This window comes from Bos grunniens, chromosome 10 (genome assembly GCF_055505025.1).
Source record: "Bos grunniens cultivar Pamir isolate PY7600 chromosome 10, Bosgru_T2T1.0, whole genome shotgun sequence".
NCBI classification, from domain to species: domain Eukaryota; kingdom Metazoa; phylum Chordata; class Mammalia; order Artiodactyla; family Bovidae; genus Bos; species Bos grunniens.
This window is the reverse complement of record NC_141174.1, coordinates 72,980,142-73,005,029: the sequence shown is the minus strand read 5'-3', so window position 1 is coordinate 73,005,029 and position 24,888 is coordinate 72,980,142. Positions and strand designations below refer to the sequence as shown.

Sequence of the window (24,888 nt, the reverse complement as noted above, 5' to 3'; positions counted from 1 at the left end):
AAATATTTGCTGAATGTGTAAGAAAACTGAAATTTGGAGAGTACCTGGCCCAAAGCTAGGTAGTTAAGGAAAAAAAGGGGAACCAGAACTGGATCCCAAAGCCTGTGCAAATTCTTCCCACCATAACAAAGCGCCTGCTACAATTCCTCACCACCAAAAAGCAGCAGCAGCAGCAGTATACAATGGAATCCTATGTAACATTTGCTCAAGTATTCTGTAAATCTAAAACTATATTAAAAAGTCTCAATTAATTTTAAAACGGGAAAGCAATGTACAGGAATACTTCATTTTATTGGGCTTCACTTTACTGTACTTTGCAGATACTGCGTTTTTTACAAATTGAAGGTTTGTGCCAACACTGCATTTAACAAGTCTACCACTGTCATTTTTCTCCAACAGCATTTGCTGTCTGTATCAAATTTTGGAGATTCTTGAACTATTTCAAACATTTTCATTATTATTATATTTGTTATCTGTGTTCTGTGATCTCTGACATTATCACTGTAACCACTTTGGGGTGCCATGAACCATGCCCATGTAAGATGGCAAACTTAACTGATGAATGAGCATGCTCTGACTACGTGTTATGCTCCATCAATTGGTTATTCCCTCATCTTTTTAATTATGACAAAGAGAAAAATGAAATAATTGCACAATCAAATAAACACACACATTACTAATAAGGCCTGGAGCTTGACTTACCCATCAGAAAGCAAAAAGAGTTTTTCCCCAAGAAAATTGGTAGTACCAGAAATCACTTTAAAAATTCTACTTCTTTTCTATTATAATATTCTCTAAAAACTATAAATTATATTGCAATACACTTATAGTTACAGTACTTAGCATTTCATCAGCCTGAATACATTCACTGAAATCTGGATTAGCAGATTTTTAGAGCTGAGTCCACTTAATAAGTTAGGTTCAACAAGAAGAAATACCCATGGGAAGAATTCAGAAGCATTACCAGCTGTTCAAAAATTAAGAATCCAGAGCCCTAAGTAACTTAAGGTGTGTTGATCTTGCCCTCTGACTTTTTAGAAGCTAAAAAATATTTGGTGAGCTCTTTAATATAAGAACTCTAAATAAATGCAATGTAGTAATTTAATACTCTTTTAAGTTCTTTTGATGTCTATAATCAATTTAGTAATGATTACAAAAGTAATGTTCAATAGTCAAAGGCTGTATTAATTATGTACAGCTGTTAATTATGTCTATGTCAGAAATCAAGCTTTAAAAACTAGTTTAATTATAAATGAAACGAGCTGTTTTTTATACAGCAACTTTGAAGGAAAAACCAAAATACTAATAGCAGAAGAAATCTGACTTGTAAAATTTTAGTCACTTTATGTCATATTAACATAAAGTCCAGCTAAACTGGCAATAAATTCCTGAAATAATACTTGCAACCCCAAAGTTTATACAATCACTAATCTCCAATTGCATTTTGTTAAGTGAATCTACCTAATTGGGCCCAGATTAAATGAAATTAAATGTCTAGATGAAATGTAAAAAGCAATTGTGTAAAGTTGTATAGTTTGGGTTTGGCAATGTTGACTTTAGTAAACAGAAAGCAAATGGAAATCTGCAATTTAAAAAAGATGAACAAGATAACTCTTGTTCTGAAATAACCATGTGTTTGAGGGGAAAAATGACATAAACATGTAGAACTCGAGCAGAGGGAAATCAATGACCAGACTTTGGGGTCAACCTAGTATACCTATGTAGGTTATGCTAAAACCCTTCAGAATTCAGTTGGATTATTCACTGCTCTCTTTCCTGTTGTTTTTTTCTTTATTAAAGAAAAAGAGGAGAAGGTTAAAAATTCTTCGTATACTATTTCAAAACTCATCCCTGTTTGCTCACCTGCTGAAATCTTTCTCTGTCTCCAGCTCTTCTTCTCCATGACCAAGACGCAGGAGGTGGCGCTCGTCAATGTCTAAAGCCATGATTTTCTCAAACAACTGGTTCAGGGCCTGAAGAACAAAAAAAAGAACGAGTGAGTTTTAAAGAATCAGTAGGCTCCTTTAAAAGTAACAAAAACTAATGATCACAAGGGTAGAAATGAATGAGTATTGCCCAGTGAGATCAGAAGGAAACATATTAGGTCATTTATAATTTAAACGAAATAGTGTTTTTATTGATTTGTGATAATGCAGTATATGTATGTGTAGTCAAATAATAACTGGAAATCATAAAAAGTCATCTGTCTATTACATCTCTGATAATTTATGAAAACATAAGGCTCTGGCTCAGTTTCTATTTCCCTCAAGTAGTAATAATTACTAAAATAATTAACAATCACATCAAATTTCACTTTACTCAACAAAATTTCTATGAGTTGCAGAAAACTGGAAGGGTTTTGTGGCTGGAGAAGGCCTCCCAGGAGATGTGCTGGTAGAAGGCATCAAGAGGACCTCGGAGAGGAACCCAAAGTGCAGCACTCAGATCTTAGGCTGAGAGTCTAAATCAGCTCTTGACACAATAAGGAGCAGAGCACTAATTGTAAACTGTTCTGATGAAAGACATTTACCCATGAAATGTTCATCTTTGGGGCTTCCTGAAATCCTAGCACTTAATATCTGAACATCCATAGTCATAAGGTTTTGTAGAAAGGCAAACATTTCATTGCATTTAAAGATACACTAATAAAAATGACATTTAAAAATCAGCCCCCATTCAAATATTTCTCTGAATTTACCACTAGTCTAGCCCTGACCATGAAGTCAATAGCCAGTCTTGTAAACATCCAAGCTATAAAGTATCCAGCCATCTTTTACTACCAAAATTCTAGCAATTAGAGCTCAGAAACTGATGAGATACAACAAAATTTTCTGAAAAAATAATTCACACTATCCAAACTCTTAATATTCTCCATCTAAAACTTGAGATACAATAGATCAGACCACATGGCATTACTCACTATTTAAACCTTCCCTATCTAAACTTATGAACCACATAGATTTAGAGGGCAAAAAATACTCGCACATGGCAATCTCAGAAAAAACTGTAAGATTTCATCATGAATTAAAGTGATGTTGGAGAATGGCTTGAATCACATATTCAAACCAAGATCTGGTATACAAACTCTGAAAAATAAACAATTTGTATTAAAGAGGATGATTTGATTATCAGAGGATCAAAGACATCTTTGGCTATTTTTGCAAAATAACATCATCTCTAAAACAGTGCTACACAAGTCAGTCATAAGTAGAGGATACTACAGAAAGTCATTATCGAGTTATGACAAAATTTGTTTAAAAAAAAAAAAACCAGTGTGTTAAAATACACGAATAATATCTTACTCATTCTAAGAAGTTGAAAATAGGTAAAATTATTACAGACTAAATTTCATTAAAGAGAAGAAAGAAAAAGTCTTTACACAGTTTGCTTCTTTTATCAAGATAAAGTCTCAATTACCCTCTCCCCTGCACAATTTTAGTATACCATGCCAGTTACTTACAAACATTAAAGATAAGAAAACAGAGTGAATGAATTGGATGGACAGTTAATAGTTTTAACATTCTGGGATTAAAAGTTGATGAATAACAGAATAAATAACATTGAACATTCTAAAAACCCAGTGCTTCTTCACAGACCAGTTTAAAAAAAAAAAAAAACTAGTGAACCGAAAGCACTATTTTTAATATGTATTCAGAGAAAACAAGTACCTTTGGCACAGACTACTGTGCAAGTTTCACAACATGTTTCAGAAGATTCTGAGAGCTGCCTGTCACATTTACATGAGAATTAATAAATATTACTTGTTCTTCCTTATTTCTATAACAGCTTTAGAATAAATACCCTGGCACACATATAAAGATCATTTTTCATCCATTATTTACAAGAAAGGAGTTTGTTTTTCTTGTTTTAGTTATTTATAAAGCGTCAGTTGCTGAGTCGTGTCCAACTCTGCGACGCCATGGACAGTAGCCTGCCAGGCCTGTCTGTCCGTGGGATTCTCCAGGTAAGCATACCGGAGTGGGTTGCCATTCCTTTCTCCAAGGGATCTTCCTGACCCAGAGATTGAACCTGGGTCTCCCACATTGCAGGCAAATTCTTTACCAGCTCAGATTCTTTACCATCTGAGCCACAAGGAAGCCCCAGCCATTTATACATGCTTTATGTATTGGACCAGCAACCTCAAACAGTCCACCCATGTAATACACATATTCATATGTATACTTCATAGGAACTTAAAATTCAACCCAGTGTCAGTATGATGTAGGTTCAGTCTTTTAGGAATATCCATTCTAGTAGCAGAAAAATACTACTAGCAAGGGGTAATGCTTTTAAAGAAAAAGGTCTAGCTAAGAATGGAAGATGGGGGGAAAAAGTCAATTACCACGTATCCAAATATTCCTCTCAGCTTTTCCACATGTGGACTGCCTCTATTAGAACGGTCTGGTCATAATCAGTGATAATCCAAGATTAATTCAACAACAAACACTATGGCCATCAGCCTTTGCTGGTATGCTGTGTGCCCATAATCAGGTTATCATATATGCAGAAATCTACACTGTGCTTCCATGCATCTCCTGTTCCATACATGCACATCCACTTCATACTAGCATGTGCACACATGAGCACACATGTACACACACATTCCCTTTTTCTTACCTGATTGGAATGAGTAACAATCAGAGTCCTCTGCTCTGGGAAATTGTGGTAGATGTTGGATATAATTTGAACTGCCACATCTGTTTTTCCTGTACCTGGTGGGCCCACAACCTAAAAAGCAGATGAACACATAGCAAACTACTGAATTACCACAATGTTAGAAAAAGAACATTTTAAACCTGAAAGATGAAACAAGTTAAAAAATTTGCTGGGTAAGTTCAATGCAACACGGAGAAGGTAAGAGTTAGTGCACTTGAAGATGAATCAATAGAAATCAGCCATCCTGAATAAAAAGCAGAAGAAAAGATTCATGCCTTCATGAATCTATGGGGCAATATTAAAAGGTCTGATATCCTTGAAGTTCTAGAGAGGGGGAAAAGTATACAGTGTAGAAAAGTATTTAAAGAAATAATGGCTGGAAATTTCTCAAATCTGGCAAAAGACATAAATCAACAGATTCAAGAAGCTCACTGAAGCATAAACAGAATAATACCAAAGAAATCTACGACCAGACATATAATAATTAAATGGTTGGAATCTAAAGACAAAAATAATCTTAACAGTAACTAGAGAAAAATGATATATTACATATAGCAAAAAGACATTTCTCATCAGTACCATGGAAACCAAAAGGAAGTGGAATCACATTTTTAAAGGGCTAAAGAGAGAAAACTATCAATGAAAATTCTATGTCCAGTGAAAAATATTTTAAAGAACGAAAATGAATTAGAGATACTCTTAGATGAAGGAATACAAAGGTAATTCATTGTTAGCTGATCTGTTCTTCAAATTGGTAAAAGAAATTCTTCAGACAAGGGAAACGACACCAGGGAATTCCATGGTGGTCCAGTGTTTAGGACTCTGCGTTTCTCCTACTGGGGGCCTGGGTTCAATCCCTGGTCAGGGAAGTAAGATCCCACATGCTGCACAGCAACAAAAAAAAAAAAAAAAGGAAATGATACCAGAGGATACTTAAGATATCAGGAATAAAGGATAAATGGTAAATGTAATAGACTATTCTCCTCTGGAGTTCTTTAAAATATGTTTGATGTCTGTAATAAAAAATTTTAATATTGTGTGATAGTATTTTCAATGGATTTACAGGTAAAATATATGGCAACTACAACATAAAATGGGAAGGTAAAGGGACTTACACGGAAGCAAGGATCCTCCATTCAATTTAAGAGACAAAATATTGATTCTAAGTAGGCTGTGAAAACATATATGTATATTATAATTCTCTAGAGTAGCCATCAAGAAAAATTATACAAGAGATATAAACAAAATAGATAAGTAGAAATGAAACACTTAAAACTACTGAAATAACTCAGAAAAGGGCAGGAAAAGGGAAATAGGAGCACACAAAAAGGGAACAATCATAAAAAAGAAATAATAAAATAGGAGGCTTAAATCCAAACACATCAATAAGAACATTAAATGTAAATGGACTGAACACACCAATTGAAAGCAGAGACTTCAGAATAGAGGGAAAATGAAATGCCCATACATATGCTGTCTACAAGAAACTCACTTTAAATATAACAGGTAGGTTAGAAGTGAAAGGACAGTAAAAGATTTGTCATGTAAACACTAATCAAAGAAAGTTGCATTGGCTATATTAATATCAAAGTAGGCTTTAGAGCAAAGAAAGTTACCAGTGATGAAGACAGACATTATACATGACAGAAGCATCGATTAACCAATAAGACACAACGACCCTGAAAGGGTACGTACATCTCCATAAAGCTTTAAAACACATGAAGCAAAAACTGACAGAACTCAAAGGAGAAGCAAATTCACAACTGCAGTTGGAGACTTCAACACTCCTCTGTCAAGGACAGAGGAGTACTGAGCAGCAGCAACAACCAAATGGCATACAGAGGACACTCCACTCAAGACAACAGAGCACATATTCAAGTGCACATGGAATAGTCACCAACAGATCATGTTCTGGGCCATAAAACAAACCTTACTAAATTAAAAAAATGAAAATTACAGAAAGTATTCAATATGCTCTCTGACCATAATGGATATAGACCAGGAAACCAGTAACTGGAAGACAACAAGAAAACCTCCCAATACCTAGAAATTAAACACACTTCTAAATCAGTGTCAACAGAACTTTTCTAAAAAGAGCCAGCAAATAAACCCTTTATGCATTGTGGCAGCATAAAAAGGCTATAGGTAGTACATAAACAAATGGCCATAGCTCAGTTCTAATGAAACATTTTTTATGAACATTGAAATGAGTAGTGTCCAATGACATAAGATGCCACAATTACTTATAAACACTTAATTCAATTGGGTTTCTGTGCTTAAAAATGGAATATAGTCTGAAAATCTGATGCTTACTTCTAGTCTGAATCCATTTAAGAACTAGTAGAACAGTAATTCTCTTACCATAGTTAGCCCAGGCTGCATTCCAGCACGGATGGCCTCTATCTGTGTATGGGTGAACTGAATTGTATTACTGCAAATGAGAGTGGATAAGAAATTGGTTAAACATGAAGATGGATGACGTTAATAAGAACTTAGACAAGGAGAGGTCTGGACATGTGCTCTGTATTTGTCCCTGGTCTCCCAATCTCTTCTCCTCCCACCCGAGCCCTTTCTGTGCTGTGCGTGTGCAGCAAAAAGTACATAAAGACATACTCTTAACAAATTTTAAATGCACAGAACAGTATTGTTAACCATAAGCACAATGCTGCACAGCAGATCACGTGACTGACCCAGTCTTTTTGACTTTCTTTACCTCTGCCCCTCCACAGACCAATTAAAACTGAATCAATCTTGTGGAAAGAAAAGACGACAGATATTTTTCAATATGGTTAGCCCAGATCTTAACTGGAGTGTCAAAGTACTGGTTCCCCATCTAACACCAAACACAGTGCCACGTTATTACTCACGGCACACGTGCACCAGGGTAGCTGCTAAATGCACGACATGGTCGTGAAGTGAGAACCTGGGTCACACTCAGGCAGATGCTAACATTTCTTGTTCATAGCACCTGAAAATGTTTCTTTTTGAAATATTACAGAATGGTCAAAAATGTCTGAACTATTGAGTCAACTAACAGAAGAAAACTAAAGAGGGTCCAGAAACAGAAGTTTCTTAAAATTTTCAAAGAATCAGAAAAACTCTTAAATATTACTAACCCATGTGAAATAGCAAACTATTATCTATTACTAGAATTAGCAGAGGCAGTGAAATTACCGTTTGGGTTGGTTGTAAGGATAAGGACCTCTATTAGGAATAACATGAGGTTCGACAATTAAAGTTTTTGCCTCCTCAGTGTCTTCATCTTCCCCGTCTACATCTTTCCGCTTCTTCCCCTTTCCACTTCTTACTGGAAAAGTTATCCTACAAGACCAAAACCTTTGTTTATTTTCACAATTAACAACGATTTGCCAAGTAACTGTCTCATGCATGACATTGTACAGAGGACAGTAATGAGCAAGAATCATTTATGGTTTAAAGGAATTTACTCTCTGCATATAAATTTCAAAAAAGTAGATTTAAAAGCACTGAAATGTGGTTACAGGTATTTAGATTAAGAAAAAGGCCACCTGATTAAGGGAGAATCAAAGAAGAAACATTTATCTAATTTTTTTTCCTATGGGAAATAACTTTTTTTTAACTGGGATAATATTCCTATAAAAGTCACCATTTTAAAAGGTTCAATTCAATCGGTTTTAGTACATTCACAAGGTTGTATAGTCATCACTACTCTAAAGCCAGAATATTTTCATCACTCCAAAGGAAACTCCATGTCAATTAAGCAGTCGCTCTGTATTCCAACTCAAACCTAGCCTCTGGCAATCAGTCTACTTTCTGTTTTTATATCAGACTATTCCGGTCATTTTGTGTAAACTGAATCATATAGTATTTGTTCTCTTCTGTCTAGCTTCTTTCACTTAGCATAATGTTTACAAAAGACAATTTACATACTTACAGCATATTCACTGTAAAGTGCTTTACACATTGTTCTTCATTTAATCAGAAAAGGCTTTATGGGAAAGATAGTATCTAAAATGAATTTCAAAAGACATTCCAGGAAGAAACAAACAGCCAGTTCTAGAGAAGTTTAGGATACAGTAGAGAAAACTAGAGAGGCTAGACTGGCACCTGGTTATGACACCTCTGGAATATCAAGCCTTTAAGGCAGAAGTTCTTAGCCTGGCGTCAGGGATACCCCAGGAAGCAACTTCCCATAGGTACCTGGTGAAGAGTCAATGAAAACTCTTAAGACTAAACTAAAAAGTTAATTCTCTATTTGTACTTTTTCCAGTCTTTGTTCACATTCTGAAAAAAACAGATTAAAAAAAAAGCTAAGAACCAAAGAAACTAAGAGGTCAGTTTTCATCAGACAGTGGAATGACTCTAGCAGTAGGCATCATGTAATGGATTTAAGAAAGGAGACAAGGGGCAGGAAAGACACTACCATTACAAAGACTGAAAGTGTTGAGGGTTTAGAGAGGGAGCCATCAGGACTGACATTTGAAAAAAAAAATGTATCCTTAAGGCAGAATCTGTAAGACACAGCAGGAGTGATGGGAATAGAAAGGTTAAAAAATAATGCTGAGATTTCAGTTGATTTTGCCATTAACAAGATTAGAGACGTATGGAGGAAGACTAGGTTTGAGAACTAAAAAGGGTACATGTTTTTAATATGTATAATTATTATATTTATATTTAATGGTTAATTAAAAGCTATATGTTCTAATTTGCAACTAAGAAAGTAATTAAATCCTTTGCTAACATCCCAAGTTTACCTAGTGCTTTGCCACTAATTCATATGATGGAATTCACGAAGCATTCAGTACTTCAGGTACTCTGTTCTTTTTTTTACTAAAACTAATCCAAAGCTCCTTTAATTTTGAGTATAACAATATTATTAATATTTAAAATTGTGAAAGCAAATAGGGTTAAAAGAAGAATTTTTCCCTAAAAAGCAAGAGTTCAAAATCACGTGGCTCTTTATATTAATTAGGACTTATTTCTTCAGTCAAAGGCCACAAATATATCTATATAATACTCTTCAAACTGATTCCTTGTAAGACAAAGGCTACTTTTACTGTGGTCTTAAAATAGCTACTACACAAAGAATTAGAAATAGAGTCTAATAAAATAAATTTATCCCAGTGATTATATGGGGAAGGTGAAAACTACCCAAACAAAATCTAGATATGATACTTAAAACTTACTTTAGCTACAGTCCTGATGGCCTCACTCAGAATGACTACAGAAAGCTTGGAAAGGAGTATATCCAGTTTTGACTTTACCTGAAAGGGGGTATCTGTAGAGCTGGGTCATCCACAGTTACTTTAACATTATGACCAGGAAAGCTGGCTTTTAAGTGTTCAATGGAGAGAAATGTATCATTGAAATCAAGGGTGGCAATCTGATTGGGCATTTTGGAATAATGTGCACTACTTGGATCCCCATAACCTAAAATGATGTCATGCAGCCAGTCAGGTACCACACAATCAGTATTCATCAGGTTCCGGATAGTCTCCAGCACAGCCTGTCAGTAAGACGACAAAAATTGAATTGTAAGGAAGACATCTCAAACATTTGCACTTCAGTGGAATGTAGAGCTGGCTGCACTAATCCAGAATTCCCAAGTGTTTCAAGGCAAGAAGCTATTTTCTGCTGACAGGTGCTTGGCTAGACTGAATCAACAGCTATATTTCCAGCTGATACCATACACTGAGTTAAACAAAAGACCAAATTTAGCAAGAACAGTTTATCCATTAGGAGATCATTTAGACAGAATGTCATAGATGAGTTTACCACTTGACTTCTGTTGAGTAGGATGAAAATCTGATCAGGTCTACACAATAGCAAGAAAACATTACAGAACAAACCCTTGAAAAAAATGTTTCCTCTTAGAAATTACTGCAGTTTCCTCCACCTTATAGCCCATAGTTCCTCATTACTGAGACATATACAACCAGAAGCACATTAATGTATGCCTTGATTGTGAAACATACCACAATTTAGAAATACTAAAATTAGCACTGCTAGAGATAAGAAATTAAAATAAATTAACAATGATAAAAATGAAATGTCTAAATTTCAGAATGAAAGAATTAGGACTACAGTAAGAGGTCCCCATAATAGTTAATATATACATTGTCAAAAGTAATTACTAGAAGCCAAGGCAGATTCTTAAGACTTTCCAATAATTATTTCAACAAAGTGATCTATGCAACATACGAAAATCAGGTTAGGCAATTAATTTCAAAGAATAACAAAACCAGGTATTTTTATATTATAAATGCTATACATCCAACAAGATAATGAAATAACAAGATAGTGTATGTTAATCACACTTATCTTATTTTCTTGAACTAATCTTTAAACCTAAAATTCTCTTAGTCTCATCAAAAGACAAAATAAGATTTAGCAAATAAATGTATTTTATATTTAATCTATAAGTTAAGAATTTAAGAGATTTGTTTAAAATCAAAACAAAAGCAGTGATCACTATTTTACATCTTTTTAAACCTAGTATCTATGTAGTTATGCCTTAAAAGTTATTCAAATGAAGATACAGTACTTTTAATTGTATAGCCCAGAAATTACCTTAAAGTTATTTTCCTTTGGTTTTCTTCTCATTATTACATTGAAAGTTTCATACACATCTTCTGCTCCATTTTGTATAGTATTGGTCATATCTTGTTGATACTGATTTGGATCCAAAAACACTCTAAAAGTCCTTGATTCTCCTCTAAGACTGGGTCTGGGTTCAGGTCCTAGACATTTTTTTTTAAAGTTTGTTAAATGAAATATATATGTTTCAAATATCAAAGTAAGTTAGCAGTATTCCCTTTCTAGAAATGATGAGTAAACTATTCAGACTTAACTGCAAGCCATTCCTCCAACTAGAATGACTTTCACTCATCCATTTCCAATTCCAAGCTGAAAAGATTTTCTCCGTTCTCTAAATTGTTACTATTTCTTCCCAGAACAATCGTGTGACGTTTATGGTACAATGCCATGAACTGCAGTTATTTGTGTACGCCCTCAACTGGAAGAGGCGCCTTACAAATCAAAGAGCTTTACTTGTGTCAGTTACTCATAGCTCCTTCTGTGTGTGTGTGCTATGTTAGTTGTTCAGTTGTGTCCAACTCGTCTTGCGACCCCATGGACTGTAGCCCATGAGGCTCCTCTTGCAGGCAAGAATACGGGAGTGGGTTGCCATTTCCTTCTCCAGGGGATCTTCCTGACCCAGTGATTGAACCTGGGTTTTCTCCCCTGCAGGCCACCAAGGAAGCCCCAAGGAGATGCTTCTAAATAGGGTTATGCTGGCATCTTGGGTAAGATAAATCCCTTTAGAAGACAGTTCTGCTGAGGTACTTAACATTCCTGGCCCCACCCATCAAACATTAATAGCTGACCATCCCTTCCCTACGCCAGTTATATGACATCATAGATACCACCATGCATTTTAAATCACAGGAGTGTGGTTTCCATTTATGAGCCACTGCTATCATGAATCAGATCAGTGAAACTTAAAAAGGAGAAATTAGGAAGATATATCAGGGAACAACTGTAGGAGGTATTAAGATGTTTTTAAAAGCAATAAAGTATCATAAAAGGAAGAGTTTTAAATATAGGCAATTTCAAAAGAGCCTGTCCAAAATATAATACAGAAGTCCAGAAACCATATTATTTATCTCTAAAACTGGGTGGTAGGTACCCTACACACTTCTATATATATAATCCTTTGTGCTGATTTAGTATATAAAACAACTAAAACATTACCTAGTACACAAAAAGGCAAAGAAATTTTTCATTATGTACACAGTCTTTCAAAAATAAAGATCATCATACCGTCTTCAATGACACGCCCTTTATCATCTAGCATGCCCTGGATTTCACAGCCTCTGACATAAACTAGGCCAACCTGCTCAATAAAAGGTCTTCTTCGGTCAAACTTGGTACCATAAGGTTTTGTGGGACGCACAGTAATTAAAAAGCATACATCATGCTTCCGAAGGCCTAGTAAAACATAAAACACATTTTCACTTATTAGAATGCTGCTGTTTTCTGTCTTCCATTGGTAAATTCTCTTCCTTTTATCTTTGGAAAAGATATAAAAAATATTTAAAACATCAGAGATGATCAATGATTATATTTACTTTGTAATAAATTATAGATTTCCTATACCTTTAATACTCAATGTTTAAAGCAATAATTAAATAAAAATTTCTCTTTATATTAAAATAAGGAAATTTATGCCATATATACATTACTGAATAAATTCTCTAGATCATGTTACAACTCCAAAATTAGATGCTTGTCATCTTTCTTATTTTTAACATTCTTAATAAGTAACCAAAAACATGGCTGGCATCTGTATCATATTTAGCAGGTTTCTAACATCAGTTTAAACTATCCATCAGTGTCATTTCAACAATAGCCTAACTGCATTTCACCAGAACAGGTCAACTCTAGAATAATTCATCAAGGCACGAAAACATTGTTTACAGACAGCATCTTGAGGAGACAGCCAAATAGACGTTGCTTCAGTTGGCAAATACTGAAATTTTCATAAGCAAATGTCAAGAAACGGGATACTTGTGCCAAAGTCTGTAGTTTCCCATTCATTAGCTCAAATAGTGGATTAAATAAGATTCCCACCTCTATTAAAAGCAGACATACTGGAAGATGAGGGATTTTTATTTAGACCACACAGCATGTAATGTTATATATCATTTTTTCTCATTCATTTTTGGTTAGTTATTGTATAGTATGAATGCAAATTTGAACATTTTGCTTACTTATAACCTTGGTAACAAGATAAACAACTCAATCAAATCAGTAAATGTGAGTGTGGCTAGTATTAGCACCATTCTGGTGGTTTCAATATGGAATATGGTTCAAGTGTGCTAGAAATAATAACTGACTCATAATAATGATTTGATTGCTTATATCCCAACAAATTCTAGGCAATAAAGCAGGAGAACAATGAAAATGAAGGGGAAATGATCTACTATGTGAGTGGCACTGCCTATATAGCTTCTGATGCACACAACTCATTGAAACCTCCAAGTCTTACAGTCAAAGAATTGGGCCTGAGAAGTAATTTTGTCCCTACCAACGTCACTTTTTGGCATCACAGAGGGATACTGTGGGATGTCTCAGTCCACATTAAAAATACTTGTATTACAATAATCTCAACTCTTTCAACCATTTGCATTTACTCCATCCTGGCTCTGTCTTCTAGATATTTCAGTTTCATTAATTCTGTTTCTATAATTTTAAATGGGGTAATGGAGAAGATAATGACTTGAGCTTCATACTTTCTCGAAGAGACAACGATCTTTTATAGTATTTAGTTTCATTTCCGCAAAACTTTTGTTTTTTACAGGACAATGCTCATTACTGTTTACAGAACTTCTCTCTCATTTTTTATCTTGTTGCTCTATCTGGAACCAATAAAGGGCCTGCATTTTGGCTCTGGCTTCCCAGAAAATACTCTTCTACCCACCATGCCCCTGACTGGGTCCTAACTTCCAGGCCACAGGCGCATACTACCTGAGCTGCGCCTCCTGCCAGATCAGCATTAGACTCTCATAGGAGCGTGAACCTCACTATGGTGCATGCTCCTTATGACAATCTAATGCCTGATGATCTGATTCTGCATTATGCTGAGTCATATAATTATTTCACTATATATCAGAGTGTAATAATAATAGAAATAAAGTACACAATAAATGTTGTGCATTTGAATCATCCCAAAACCATTCCCCTACTCCCATTCATGGAAAACTGTCTTCCACGAAACCTGTCTCTGGTGTCAAAAAGACTGGGGACCACTGCCCCAAATAAATCTCTCATCCCACAATACCCTATTGTTTCCTATCTTGCCCATCAAAATTTATCCATTGTATTTCTCATCTGCCAGAGGTCCATTAAAATAAAAAAATAAGATGACTTGATGGGCTTCTGATTAGCTGTCTCCAAAGTAATGGAAGTAAGGAGTTCCCAAGGGGTTTGGGGTAAAGAACCTCTTTCCCCCCTTAACATCATAAAGACAGCTTGTCTATATATCTCTACAAAGGGTCTTTGCTTCCCCCCAAGTTTTATTTCCAGGCATCACTAGAACTTCTGGGGTGGCCAATAAGTTACTTCAGTTCATTACCCACTATGTAAAACAGTATTTACTTAATACCTCCTCAAGCTCTAAGGAGCAGTCAACGTTAAGACCTTCCTCAGCAACTGAATGCCTCTCTCACAATTCAGCAATAACGAAAGTATACATTATTATAGACGTATAATATGCCAGACTGGAACAGTTTTGAGGGATACAGGAGTCGTAAAAACAATCTGTCACAAATGCTACCCACTACGGTGGCCATTTGTTAAACATCTGGCCAGCTTTGTTACTGGATTCCTTCAAAATTATTTAACAAATGTTATCATACAGTCCCTGAGGTTATAAACAGCTATATTGAGAGCAGTAATTTCTGAAAACTGATCCGTTAAGGGACCATCCCTTCCTTCTGGCACGCCACAAAGGTAGAAGGAAATAAAGCCCGCCAGTGCCCGTTTCTCCTAACAGGGTAGTAAGAGCTGTCACAGGCAGCTGGGAAGAGAAAAGTGCCAATTTAAATCCATTTACGAGCCATTTCTGACACATTTTAACATGTAAAATGCTCTCCTCTCAGCTCTGCCAACTGCAATTTTAAAAACACTCTGATATACATGCTATTTTATGCTTTTTAGTAAAGTATTAAGGTATTTAATTATTATTCTGTATGATCCTTGGTTTTTACTAGTAATAATTATAAATCAATTGTCATTTTTTAAGCCAAACTTTTTAAAGATAAAATTTAGTACACTTAAAAGGGCAATATTTAGTATATGTGTTTTTGTTAATGCTGTAAGCAAAAGTCTGTAAAGTAAAAGACAAAAGGTAACCACTTCTTGAAATACAAAATTACCTTCCCACTCATCTTTGATGTGATCTCTGACGTTCAGATTGATGGTAACGTCCGCACGGACTCGGGTTGGCCAGTTCTCACCTATGTTGGGCTTGGCAACTTCAACCACGGTGAATGCCACAATGGGTTGGGCCATTCGTGCCCAACCACCAAATACCACACCGCCATACTCTGATTGCCTAAAGAGCAGGAGCAGATGATTACTCACACAAAACATAACTTTGCTCAACTTTTAGACAAGTTAAACTCGTAACTAAATACACATGTTTAGCTAGTATTTAAGTCCTAACAATAATATGGAATCTTATTCCTAAACTAAAGAAAAACATATAATTTATATATGTAAGAGCTGAGCCATTTTGTCAAAGAATAAAATTATCCAGCATTTAGTTTTATATTTTTGCCCTTTCTCCCTCTTCAGATAGTTGCTCAGTTGTATCCAACTCTTTGTGAGCCTATGGACTGTAGCCTGCCAGGCTCCTCTGTCCGTGGAATTCTCCAGGCAAGAGTACTGGAATGGGTAGCCATTTCCTTCTCTAAGCGATCTTCCTGATCCAGGGATTAAACCCAGGTCTCCTGCACTGCAGGCAGATTCTTTACCATCTGAGCCATCAGGGAATATTTCTAAAAGTTGTTTCAAAAATTTTTAGAACAAATTAGATTTAAAAAAACTAAAGATAAGCAAATGATATCTACGCAAATGCTTTCTTTAGGGGACAATATTTAAGATATTGAAAAGATATTGCCATGAACGGGAGTAATCAAGGTAGATCTAATAACGAGAACCACTAACATGCAAATACTCATTATTGCTTCTTATACTAGTGCTTTAGCTTTTACATTAAATAGCGTATTTGGGAAATGTGTAATATTAAAAACTGCAGCAACACTCCAATATTGGAAAGTACTACCTAAAATCACATGCTTACCAAGATAAAGAAAATCGATATCCTAAGGCTTTTGTAAATAACAAAAAATTGTAAAACTACATGACATTAAAGAGTGAAACTAATTAAAAATAAAGTTTGCTATTCCAAAGACTTGGTTAGTACTGAAACAGTTTCTAAAAGGCAATGTGTGTGTGTGTGTGTTAGTTGTTCAGGCATGTTCGACTTGGCGATCTCATGGACTCGCCCTCCAGGCTCCTGTCTGTGGAATTCTCTAGGCAAGAATATCGGAGTGGATTGCCATTCCCTTCTCCAGGGGATCTTCCAGACTCAGGAACTGAACCTGGGTCTCCTGCATTTCAAGCAGATTCTTTACCATCTGAGCCACCAAGGAAGCCCCTTAAAAAGGCATTACCTTGAGCATAAAAGCTTCTGTAATAATTTTCTATCACCTTCTCCATTCTTTACAACTTTAATATAGTTGATAGACCATAAAATTCATTCATTGTAAATGTGTAATTCCGTAATTTTCAGTAGATTTATAATGTTGTTCATTCATCACCACAATCCAATTACAGAATATTTTCATCATGCTTTAAAAGATCCCCCTCATCCACTTTAGTCAATCCTGTTCCTACTCCTAAGCAACCACTAGTCTACTCTCTCCAATTCCTTCCCTCTTTATAAAATCTACCTGCAACACGAGGTATTAAAAGTATAGATTTCTGACCCTCATAAGCACATCCTCTTATACTGCTCACAGCCTGAAAGTATGATTAGAACTGTGTAATGAGTAACAATGCCTCTACTACTTTTCCTCCTTCAAGACATGAAACAGAAAGAAGACCCACCCTTTTAGACCTCATTATTTTTAACAGTTTTCAATGATGGGCAGAAAAATAAATTTTTCAAAATTTAGAAAAACTTATTATCAGAAGTTATCTCCAAAAAGACATATGTTCTACTCATAGAAAATAATGTAAGCTAAAAAAATTACTTTATTAATAAACCATAAGAACTGTTAAGTATTTATTACTTTATTTGGCATTTAAGTAAAGTATAAGTGCATTCTACTTGATGAACTGCTACCTATAAAGTCCCTACTTTGCAAAATGATCAAAATTTGGTCCAGAATCTGAACATATAAGTGTAAGGTAACCATAAATTGTAAGGCAGCTTTCTGATCAAGCACTCCCCCGGGGTCCAAACAATGGGCAGTGATTTCAGCAAAGCTGTGGGCAGAGATGATCAGCCAGAGAGTATACAAATCTCACAGTGCTGGCCTGCCCACTGACTCAACTGATTATTAAGTCAAAAATACTTTATGCTGTGTTTTACAACCTCACCCAGAATAACTTTCCACATAATGATTAATTAAAAAATAGAACTGTGTATGAAATAAAATATGGAAATGAAAAAAAAAGGATCATAATCACAGTGTCCATGCAGCTCTCTGTAATTAGTCAGGAGAGAAGCCTGGAAGATACCTGAATCAGTTCACATTTAAAACACATTAAGCTTTTCACAAAGAATGCAGTATAATTATATATATATATGTCTGCATGGGATGACACTCATGTGATGAAAAATTCATTTTATAGAATTCTTTTACTCGTTTTCAGTCATTTGTGATATGTAACTTATTGCCGGTAACAATTTCATACTTCAAATGAAACAGTGAATGAAGGGCATTTACCCAAAGTCAGTCATGTCTGAAAAGCAAAACTAACCATCACAAATCTTATAATGCAGAACTGCCTATAACAGAATGAAAGGCTTTTCCTAGCTAAAGGAGTTCCAGATGTAAGCTAGCAGGTGGAAAGTTGAGTTTGGGCCAGAAAAGTTCCTCAAATAATGGAACCTACTCAACAGGCCCTAAAAGTGAGGGCTGACGATTCCGTCTCTTCAAGGCAACCTATGGAGGGAGGGCCAGGGAAGATTTTCCAACAGTCTGCTCTGTGCAATATTCAGCTATGCCCCTCATCTCCTGCCAGGTCCTTTAGAGAGGCTGACCGAGACTAGTGGTGACAGCCGCAAGAGCAGTTGGGGTAACAGAATACCCCTTTATCATAAGCTTCTTCCAGGACTTAAACTGCCCTGCCTAGTACACGCCTGCTGGCCAGCCCATCCCCTCCCCTCTTTACCCTTTTACTATCGCCTGACTTACTCCCACTCCCACCCCACCTCCCAGAGCAGTGATCTCTCCTCCCTTTCCCTCAGTCTCACTCCCAAGTACCCAGAAACATATTTTCTATTTTAGTATTTTGGATATATCTAATTCACATTAAATAATTTCTCAAAGAATAAATATTTCATATTTTAAAGTGCATCTTCACCAGATGTATTATTTCCAAATACATGTGTGAGGTTTCTGACAGAAGTATGTCAGCCACTGTTTGCATCTCTTTGTTGCAAGTGGAACCAATTTACTAACCATGGCTTCATTCTGCTGACACTATCCTCGATGTCTTGCCTAATTTCATAAGTTGATTCTAAGCGGAAGAGATTGAAGTTCCTTAGGAGGTAATCATGAAGGGTCAAAAACTGCAAATTCAACTTGGGAAGAGCAAGACAACCTGAAAAGGAAAATAACATACATATTGAATTTTTCTTTTTTTTAACACTATTAAATTAGGTTCTTAACAAATTTGTGGTGCCTTTATAAAGGCACCACAAATTTGTTAAGAACCTAATTTAATAATATTTAAAATAGAGCATATTTGAAAAGGTCTTATTTTTGTTTCCATACAGAAACTGAAACCAAGTTAATGAATGCCATATATTAAGATTGGGAATAAGGATGAATTTCATTAATATATGTAGTCTGTACATCTATGACTCATATGCAAACAGTACTTCTAAACAGTGTTTAAAGATACTTAAAAGAACTGACACAAGTGGTCTAAAAAATTCTTTCCTTACCACCTAATTTACATTTGGCAAATCTCAAAGGAAATAATGCTACCATAAACACAGCCCATGACCAAATTTACCAAGGAAACTGAATTAGCATATTATATTACACAACTCTATCTTCAGTGATCACCACTGTGTTCTGAACCTTTGCCTTTCTGATAGACTTTAAGGATAAGGCATTGACTTTATGTTATTCCTGGAATTCCTTTCCTTCTCTGACAATGTTAATGAATACAATTTTTTCCATTACCCTCATGTAACACTATTTACCTTGGATAATAAATAACCAAGCACTCAGCACTTACATCAAAAGGTCAAAAAAGAACCCCAAAATACATTTACAGTGACATAACTAAAGTTACACTTATAGCATTATTCGGTCTCCTTAAAACACAGCTTTATGGGCACATTTTATACAGCATGATGCACACACACACACACACACACACATACCACTATTCATTAGGGAATTCTTAAGTTTAATAAATTCTTAATGCTAAGCATTCAAAACACTGAATAGTTTCTAGCTTCTACAGTTGCACTTGAGGGTACCAGAAAATTACCCTAATGTATGAAGAGTACATCATGAGAAATGCTGGGCTGGATGAAGCACAAGCTGGAATCAAGATTGCTGGGAGACATATCAATAACCTCAGATATGTAGATGACACCACCCTTATGGCAGAAAGTGAAAAAGTACTAAAGAACCTCTTGATGAAAGTGAAAGAGGAGAGTCAAAAAGTTGGCTTAAAACTCAACATTCAGAAAACGAAGATCATGGCATCTGGTTCTGTCACTTTATGGCAAATAGCTGGGGAAACAATGGAAACAGTGACAGACTTTATTCTTTTGAGCTCCAAAATCACTCCAGATGGTGACTGCAGCCCCGAAATTAAAAGACGCTTGTTCTTTGGAAAAAAAATTATGACCAACCAAGACAGCATATTAAAATGCAGAGACATTACTTTGCCAATAAAGGTCTGTCTAGTCAAAGCTATGGTTTTTCCAGTAGTCTTTTATGGATGTGAGAGTTGGACTATAAAGAAAGCAGAGCACCAAAGAGTTGATGCTTTTGAACTGTGGTGTTGGATAAGACTCTTGAGGGTCCCTTGGACTGCAAGGAGTTCCAACCAGTCCATCCTAAAGGAAATCAGTCCTGAATATTCATTGGAAGGACTGATGCTGAAGCTGAAACTCCAATACTTTGGTCATCTGATGTGAAGAACTGACTCATTTGAAAAGACCCTGATGCTGGGAAAAATTGAAGGCAGGAGAAGGGGACGACAGAGGATGAGATGGTTGGATGGCATCACCGACTCGATGGACATGCATTTGAGTAAACTCTGGGAGATGGCAATGGACAGGGAGGCCTGGAGCGCTGCAGTCCATGGGGTAGTGAAGAGTCGGACTCAACTGAGAGACTGAACTGAACTGACTGATATAGCAAATAGAAGTATGTTCAGGTAGATATGATGACTTCTACACTAACTTTCATGTTACATCTGAATGCTGTACTTCATTACCATACCTTCCCCAGAATAGTATTCAGTTGGGACAATATTTTCATCCCATATGATCTTCTCAGTTGGATACAGAGGCATCTGGTTCAACTGCTGAATCTGAGAAATTCGACGCTCATGACGAGACACCTAAAAGAAACAAGTTTAGGAAGAAAGTCAGAAACATCTTTCTTTAATCAAAATAACTTATTAAAAAATTCTCCATGAAGTATGGAAGACATTTCATATTTTTCATAAAACTTAACAAGAGATGCTTTTTCCTTTTTCCACGTTCTCCATAAATCAAATACGAAAGAGGTACTGATTGTGATGAACTTTGGAGTTTGGCAGATCTGAGTTTAACTCCCAGCACCTCTACTTACGGGCTCTGTGGATGCTGGGCAAGTTACTGCAAACTCCCTGATTTTAATTTCCTTTTCAGTAAAACAGATTAACTCCCCTCTTAGGTTTCCTATAAAAATGAAATGGAATCCTGTAAAACAGTGTCAGAGAGCTCGGCACACGCCGAGACCTTAAAAAAGAGAATGCTATAGCACACGGCACTCATTAATGGAAGAACAAGATGGGGGCCCTAAGTCCTAGTTACGGTTTTCATTCTTGTACTAACTGGTTAAACAGTCTGGGTAAGTTTAGTAATGACTTGGCTTCAGTAGTCTTTGTAAAATGAGAATGAGAGAGCTGGACTTAATGATCTCTATGTACCCCTCCACTGTTAATATTTTAGAGATCTATCTCAAATACAGAAATAAGTGTGTTACCTAGTTAAGAGATACTAAAATAATATTTGAAAAATGTGTCACATTCTTTTCAGTAAAGATAGTATTGTTTTAGAAAAGAAGACACTGTACTATTATGTAAAGAATATGCATATTCTAACTTTTTAATCATAATTTGGTTGGCTATTAGTAGAATTCAAAGCCTGTGAAAATCTTTTAAGAGAGGGAGAAAATGAAAGATAATGATATCACACTATAAATTTTTAAAACCGTTTTCTTTTCACATAACTATTTACATTTTAAGGATGAAATTTTAGCTGTAAGACCCTAAAAGGCATAGACAGGATCAATTTTATACTCAAACCTATTTTCCATTAGAAAGGTTCCTGGAAAAATCTTCATTTCTTTCTATAGTAAGGATTTATTATTAATCTCCAAAACCTGACTTACCAGAGAAGATTTTACATTGTCAGAAAATAGGACAAGGAATTTTTAGAAAGCACTTCCAGTCAGAGACAATGAAAAGTGATTTGTAAGAAGGCAGGCAAAGAAAGTGACCCAAGACACACAATTCATCCAAGTGAGTATATGGATAAAAAGTAGTTTTCATACTTGGTTAATTTAAAACCCTTCCCAAGAATTTCTCTCCAAATGGCATTAAACACCTGTCACCAGGCTTAAAACACCTGCTACCAATAGTTTCCTGTTACTACCCAAAAACAAGCATATCATCTTCCTCTTTACAGTAAGGAACTGTGTTTTAAACCTTATATTAGCTTGAAATATATCTCAAAACCATTTGCCTATTATTATGTATAAAAAAAAGATATATACAACACACCTCCATGCAGTGAAAGTTTATATAGGTATAAAAATATGTTTGAAACATACAAAAGACAACTCATTCTTATAGTAATCAGGAAACAGAGAATTAAAATAAGCTTTTTAAAAATAAAAAACAAAAACCATGAGACTCCATTCAGGAGCCGCTTTAGGCATTACTGATGCATGAGACTGGCAAAACTGGGAAACTCATAACGTCCAATGCTGAAAAGAGCTTAAGGAGACAGACTCTGACACACTGTTGATGGGAACACACAGCTTCTGAAGGACAGTTAGACTACATCTTTTATCTTTTAAATAAGCACATGCTTCAGTCAAATAATTTCACTTCTAGGCACCTCTCCTAAAGGCCCACATCTGAGCACAAAGGGGCCTATATCAAGACTGCATCATTATTTGTAAGACTGAACACTGCAAACAGCCTAGATCCTCATGGTAAGGTACAGTTAAATAATCATCCTCTTTAGGAAATATTTCATGGAAGTTTAAAACATAAGGTATATCCATTTCCCTCAAGTTTGCTATGAATCTAAAACTGCACTAAAAAAATAAAACTTTACAAAAGGCTTGAGTTAATGCTCAAACTAATACTCATTTCCCAAAATGACTGAGGAAGTGATAATTTTCTCTATTTCTAAACATTCATGAATTCTCTAGTGATAAAGGTATGGTTTAATATTTGAGGTGCTATATTTAAGTAATAATGTTAAAAATAAACAGATAAATGATATGAATACATATATTATCCATGTATGTGTGTTTGTGTAAATGTAAACTGTGATCACTTAAAGGCAGAAATGCTGTCGGTCATCTCTGTATCCCCAACGTCTTTAATCCAGTGCTTGACATAGATGTTGCTCATAAATGTCTGCATGGAATGAATCCACACCAGAAATCAGTTTTAAGAGGTAAGAGACTTGAAAAAAGTAATCTAAGAGATGAAAAAGAAATCTGACAAAGTCAAATGCTGATATGATCCAAACCAGGTAAAAGAATCAACCAATTTTTTAGCCCAGAAAAAAAATCTCTACCAACCTACATCTTTAAGAATGATTCAAAAAGGTAGGAAAAACACGCATAATTCAAGGAACACTAATATTTACCAACAATTCTAGAAGAAACCCTTTATCAAAAGTCGTGTCTTCAGCTTTAGGAAGGGTTGGTAACAAGCAGAGGTATGATGCCACCTGGTGGAGGGTATTGGAACTGCAGAATAAAAATATTGAGATCAGAATATTGTCTTATAACTTGACTTTTGAAAAGTAATTTTACAGGCTGCTTGAAAAGTTTTACCTAGAAAATATAATCCTATGACACAGCAACAAATATATGAAATCATATATGAATATTAAACCTCTAATACAGACTTCTCAAAGTCTTCTGCAAACCTCTCATAGTCCCTAGATCTTTTCAGGGAGGTTTCAAGGACATTTTTTCATATCAATACCAAGACATTATTTGGGCTTTTTCTCACTGTCTTTACATGTATAGTGACAGTGCAAATGTGATGGTGGGTAAAACTGGCGGCCTGGATCAAGGAAGTGGCACCATCCAGTGCTGTAAGAAGTGATCATGGCATTCCTGCTGCCATAGTCATTTTTTTTAAAAAGTGAAAGTGAAGTTGCTCAGTTGTGTCTGACTCTCCGACTCTTTGCGACCCCGTGGACTATAACCCACCAGGCTCCTCCGTCCATGGGATTCTCCAGGCAAGAATACTGGAGTGGGTTGCCATTTCCTTCTCCAGAGGATCTTCCTGACCCAGGGATCAAACCCAGGTCTCCCACATTATGGGCAGATGCTTTAACCTCTGAGCCACCACTCTGGCTCTTTTTAAAAAAGTCAATTTTAAAAATGTCCATGATGAAACAGCAAAGATTTATTAATGTTATTAAATGTGGACTTAAGTATCTGTTTTTTAGAAATTCTGTGCAACAGAACAGGAAGTACATACTTTGTACACGCTTTTTACTTGAAAGAATGACTGACAACTATGGTTATTCAGATCTGAATAAGGGCAAAAAATCTGACTTCCCTGGTGGCTCAGATGGTAAAGCGTCTGTCTAAAATGCGGGAGACCTGGGTTCGATCCCTGGGTCGGGAAGATTCCCTGGAGAAAGAAATGGCAACCCACTCCAGTACTCTTGCCTAGAAAATCCCATGGACGGAGGAGCCTGCTGCAGGCTACTGCCCATGGGGTCGCAAAGAGTTGGACACGACTGAGTGACTTCACTTTCACTTTCTTTCACTTTCAGAAAATCTGAACAATAATAAACCTGTCACTTCAATGAAAATAACAGCTTTGACAACTATGAATAAAGCTACTATATAAGTCTCTGGACAGATTTTTCTGTAAATCTAAGTTTCCATTTCTCTTGGGTATGTCTGAGAACACTAGATCACACAGTAAGTGCATGCTAAACTGTGTAAGCAACTA

At 35.8% G+C, this 24,888-nt stretch overlaps 1 protein-coding gene across 3 annotated transcripts in view; it reads right to left on the bottom strand.

Annotated features, from left to right (window-relative positions):
- Nucleotides 1–24,888, bottom strand: part of AQR (aquarius intron-binding spliceosomal factor) — a 92,836-nt gene that overhangs the window by 36,456 nt on the left and 31,492 nt on the right. For all 3 annotated transcript variants that reach the window (XM_086322013.1, XM_086322012.1, XM_086322011.1), the window contains exons 14-24: nucleotides 23,558–23,660; nucleotides 20,904–21,024; nucleotides 18,894–19,035; nucleotides 15,573–15,751; nucleotides 12,457–12,624; nucleotides 11,206–11,375; nucleotides 9,900–10,141; nucleotides 7,831–7,977; nucleotides 7,018–7,087; nucleotides 4,618–4,728; nucleotides 1,864–1,973 (exon numbers count right to left, since the gene is read on the bottom strand). In XM_086322013.1, the coding sequence (XP_086178139.1) occupies nucleotides 1,864–1,973; nucleotides 4,618–4,728; nucleotides 7,018–7,087; nucleotides 7,831–7,977; nucleotides 9,900–10,141; nucleotides 11,206–11,375; nucleotides 12,457–12,624; nucleotides 15,573–15,751; nucleotides 18,894–19,035; nucleotides 20,904–21,024; nucleotides 23,558–23,660 (1,563 nt within the window). The remainder of the gene's footprint in view (nucleotides 1–1,863; nucleotides 1,974–4,617; nucleotides 4,729–7,017; nucleotides 7,088–7,830; nucleotides 7,978–9,899; nucleotides 10,142–11,205; nucleotides 11,376–12,456; nucleotides 12,625–15,572; nucleotides 15,752–18,893; nucleotides 19,036–20,903; nucleotides 21,025–23,557; nucleotides 23,661–24,888) is intronic.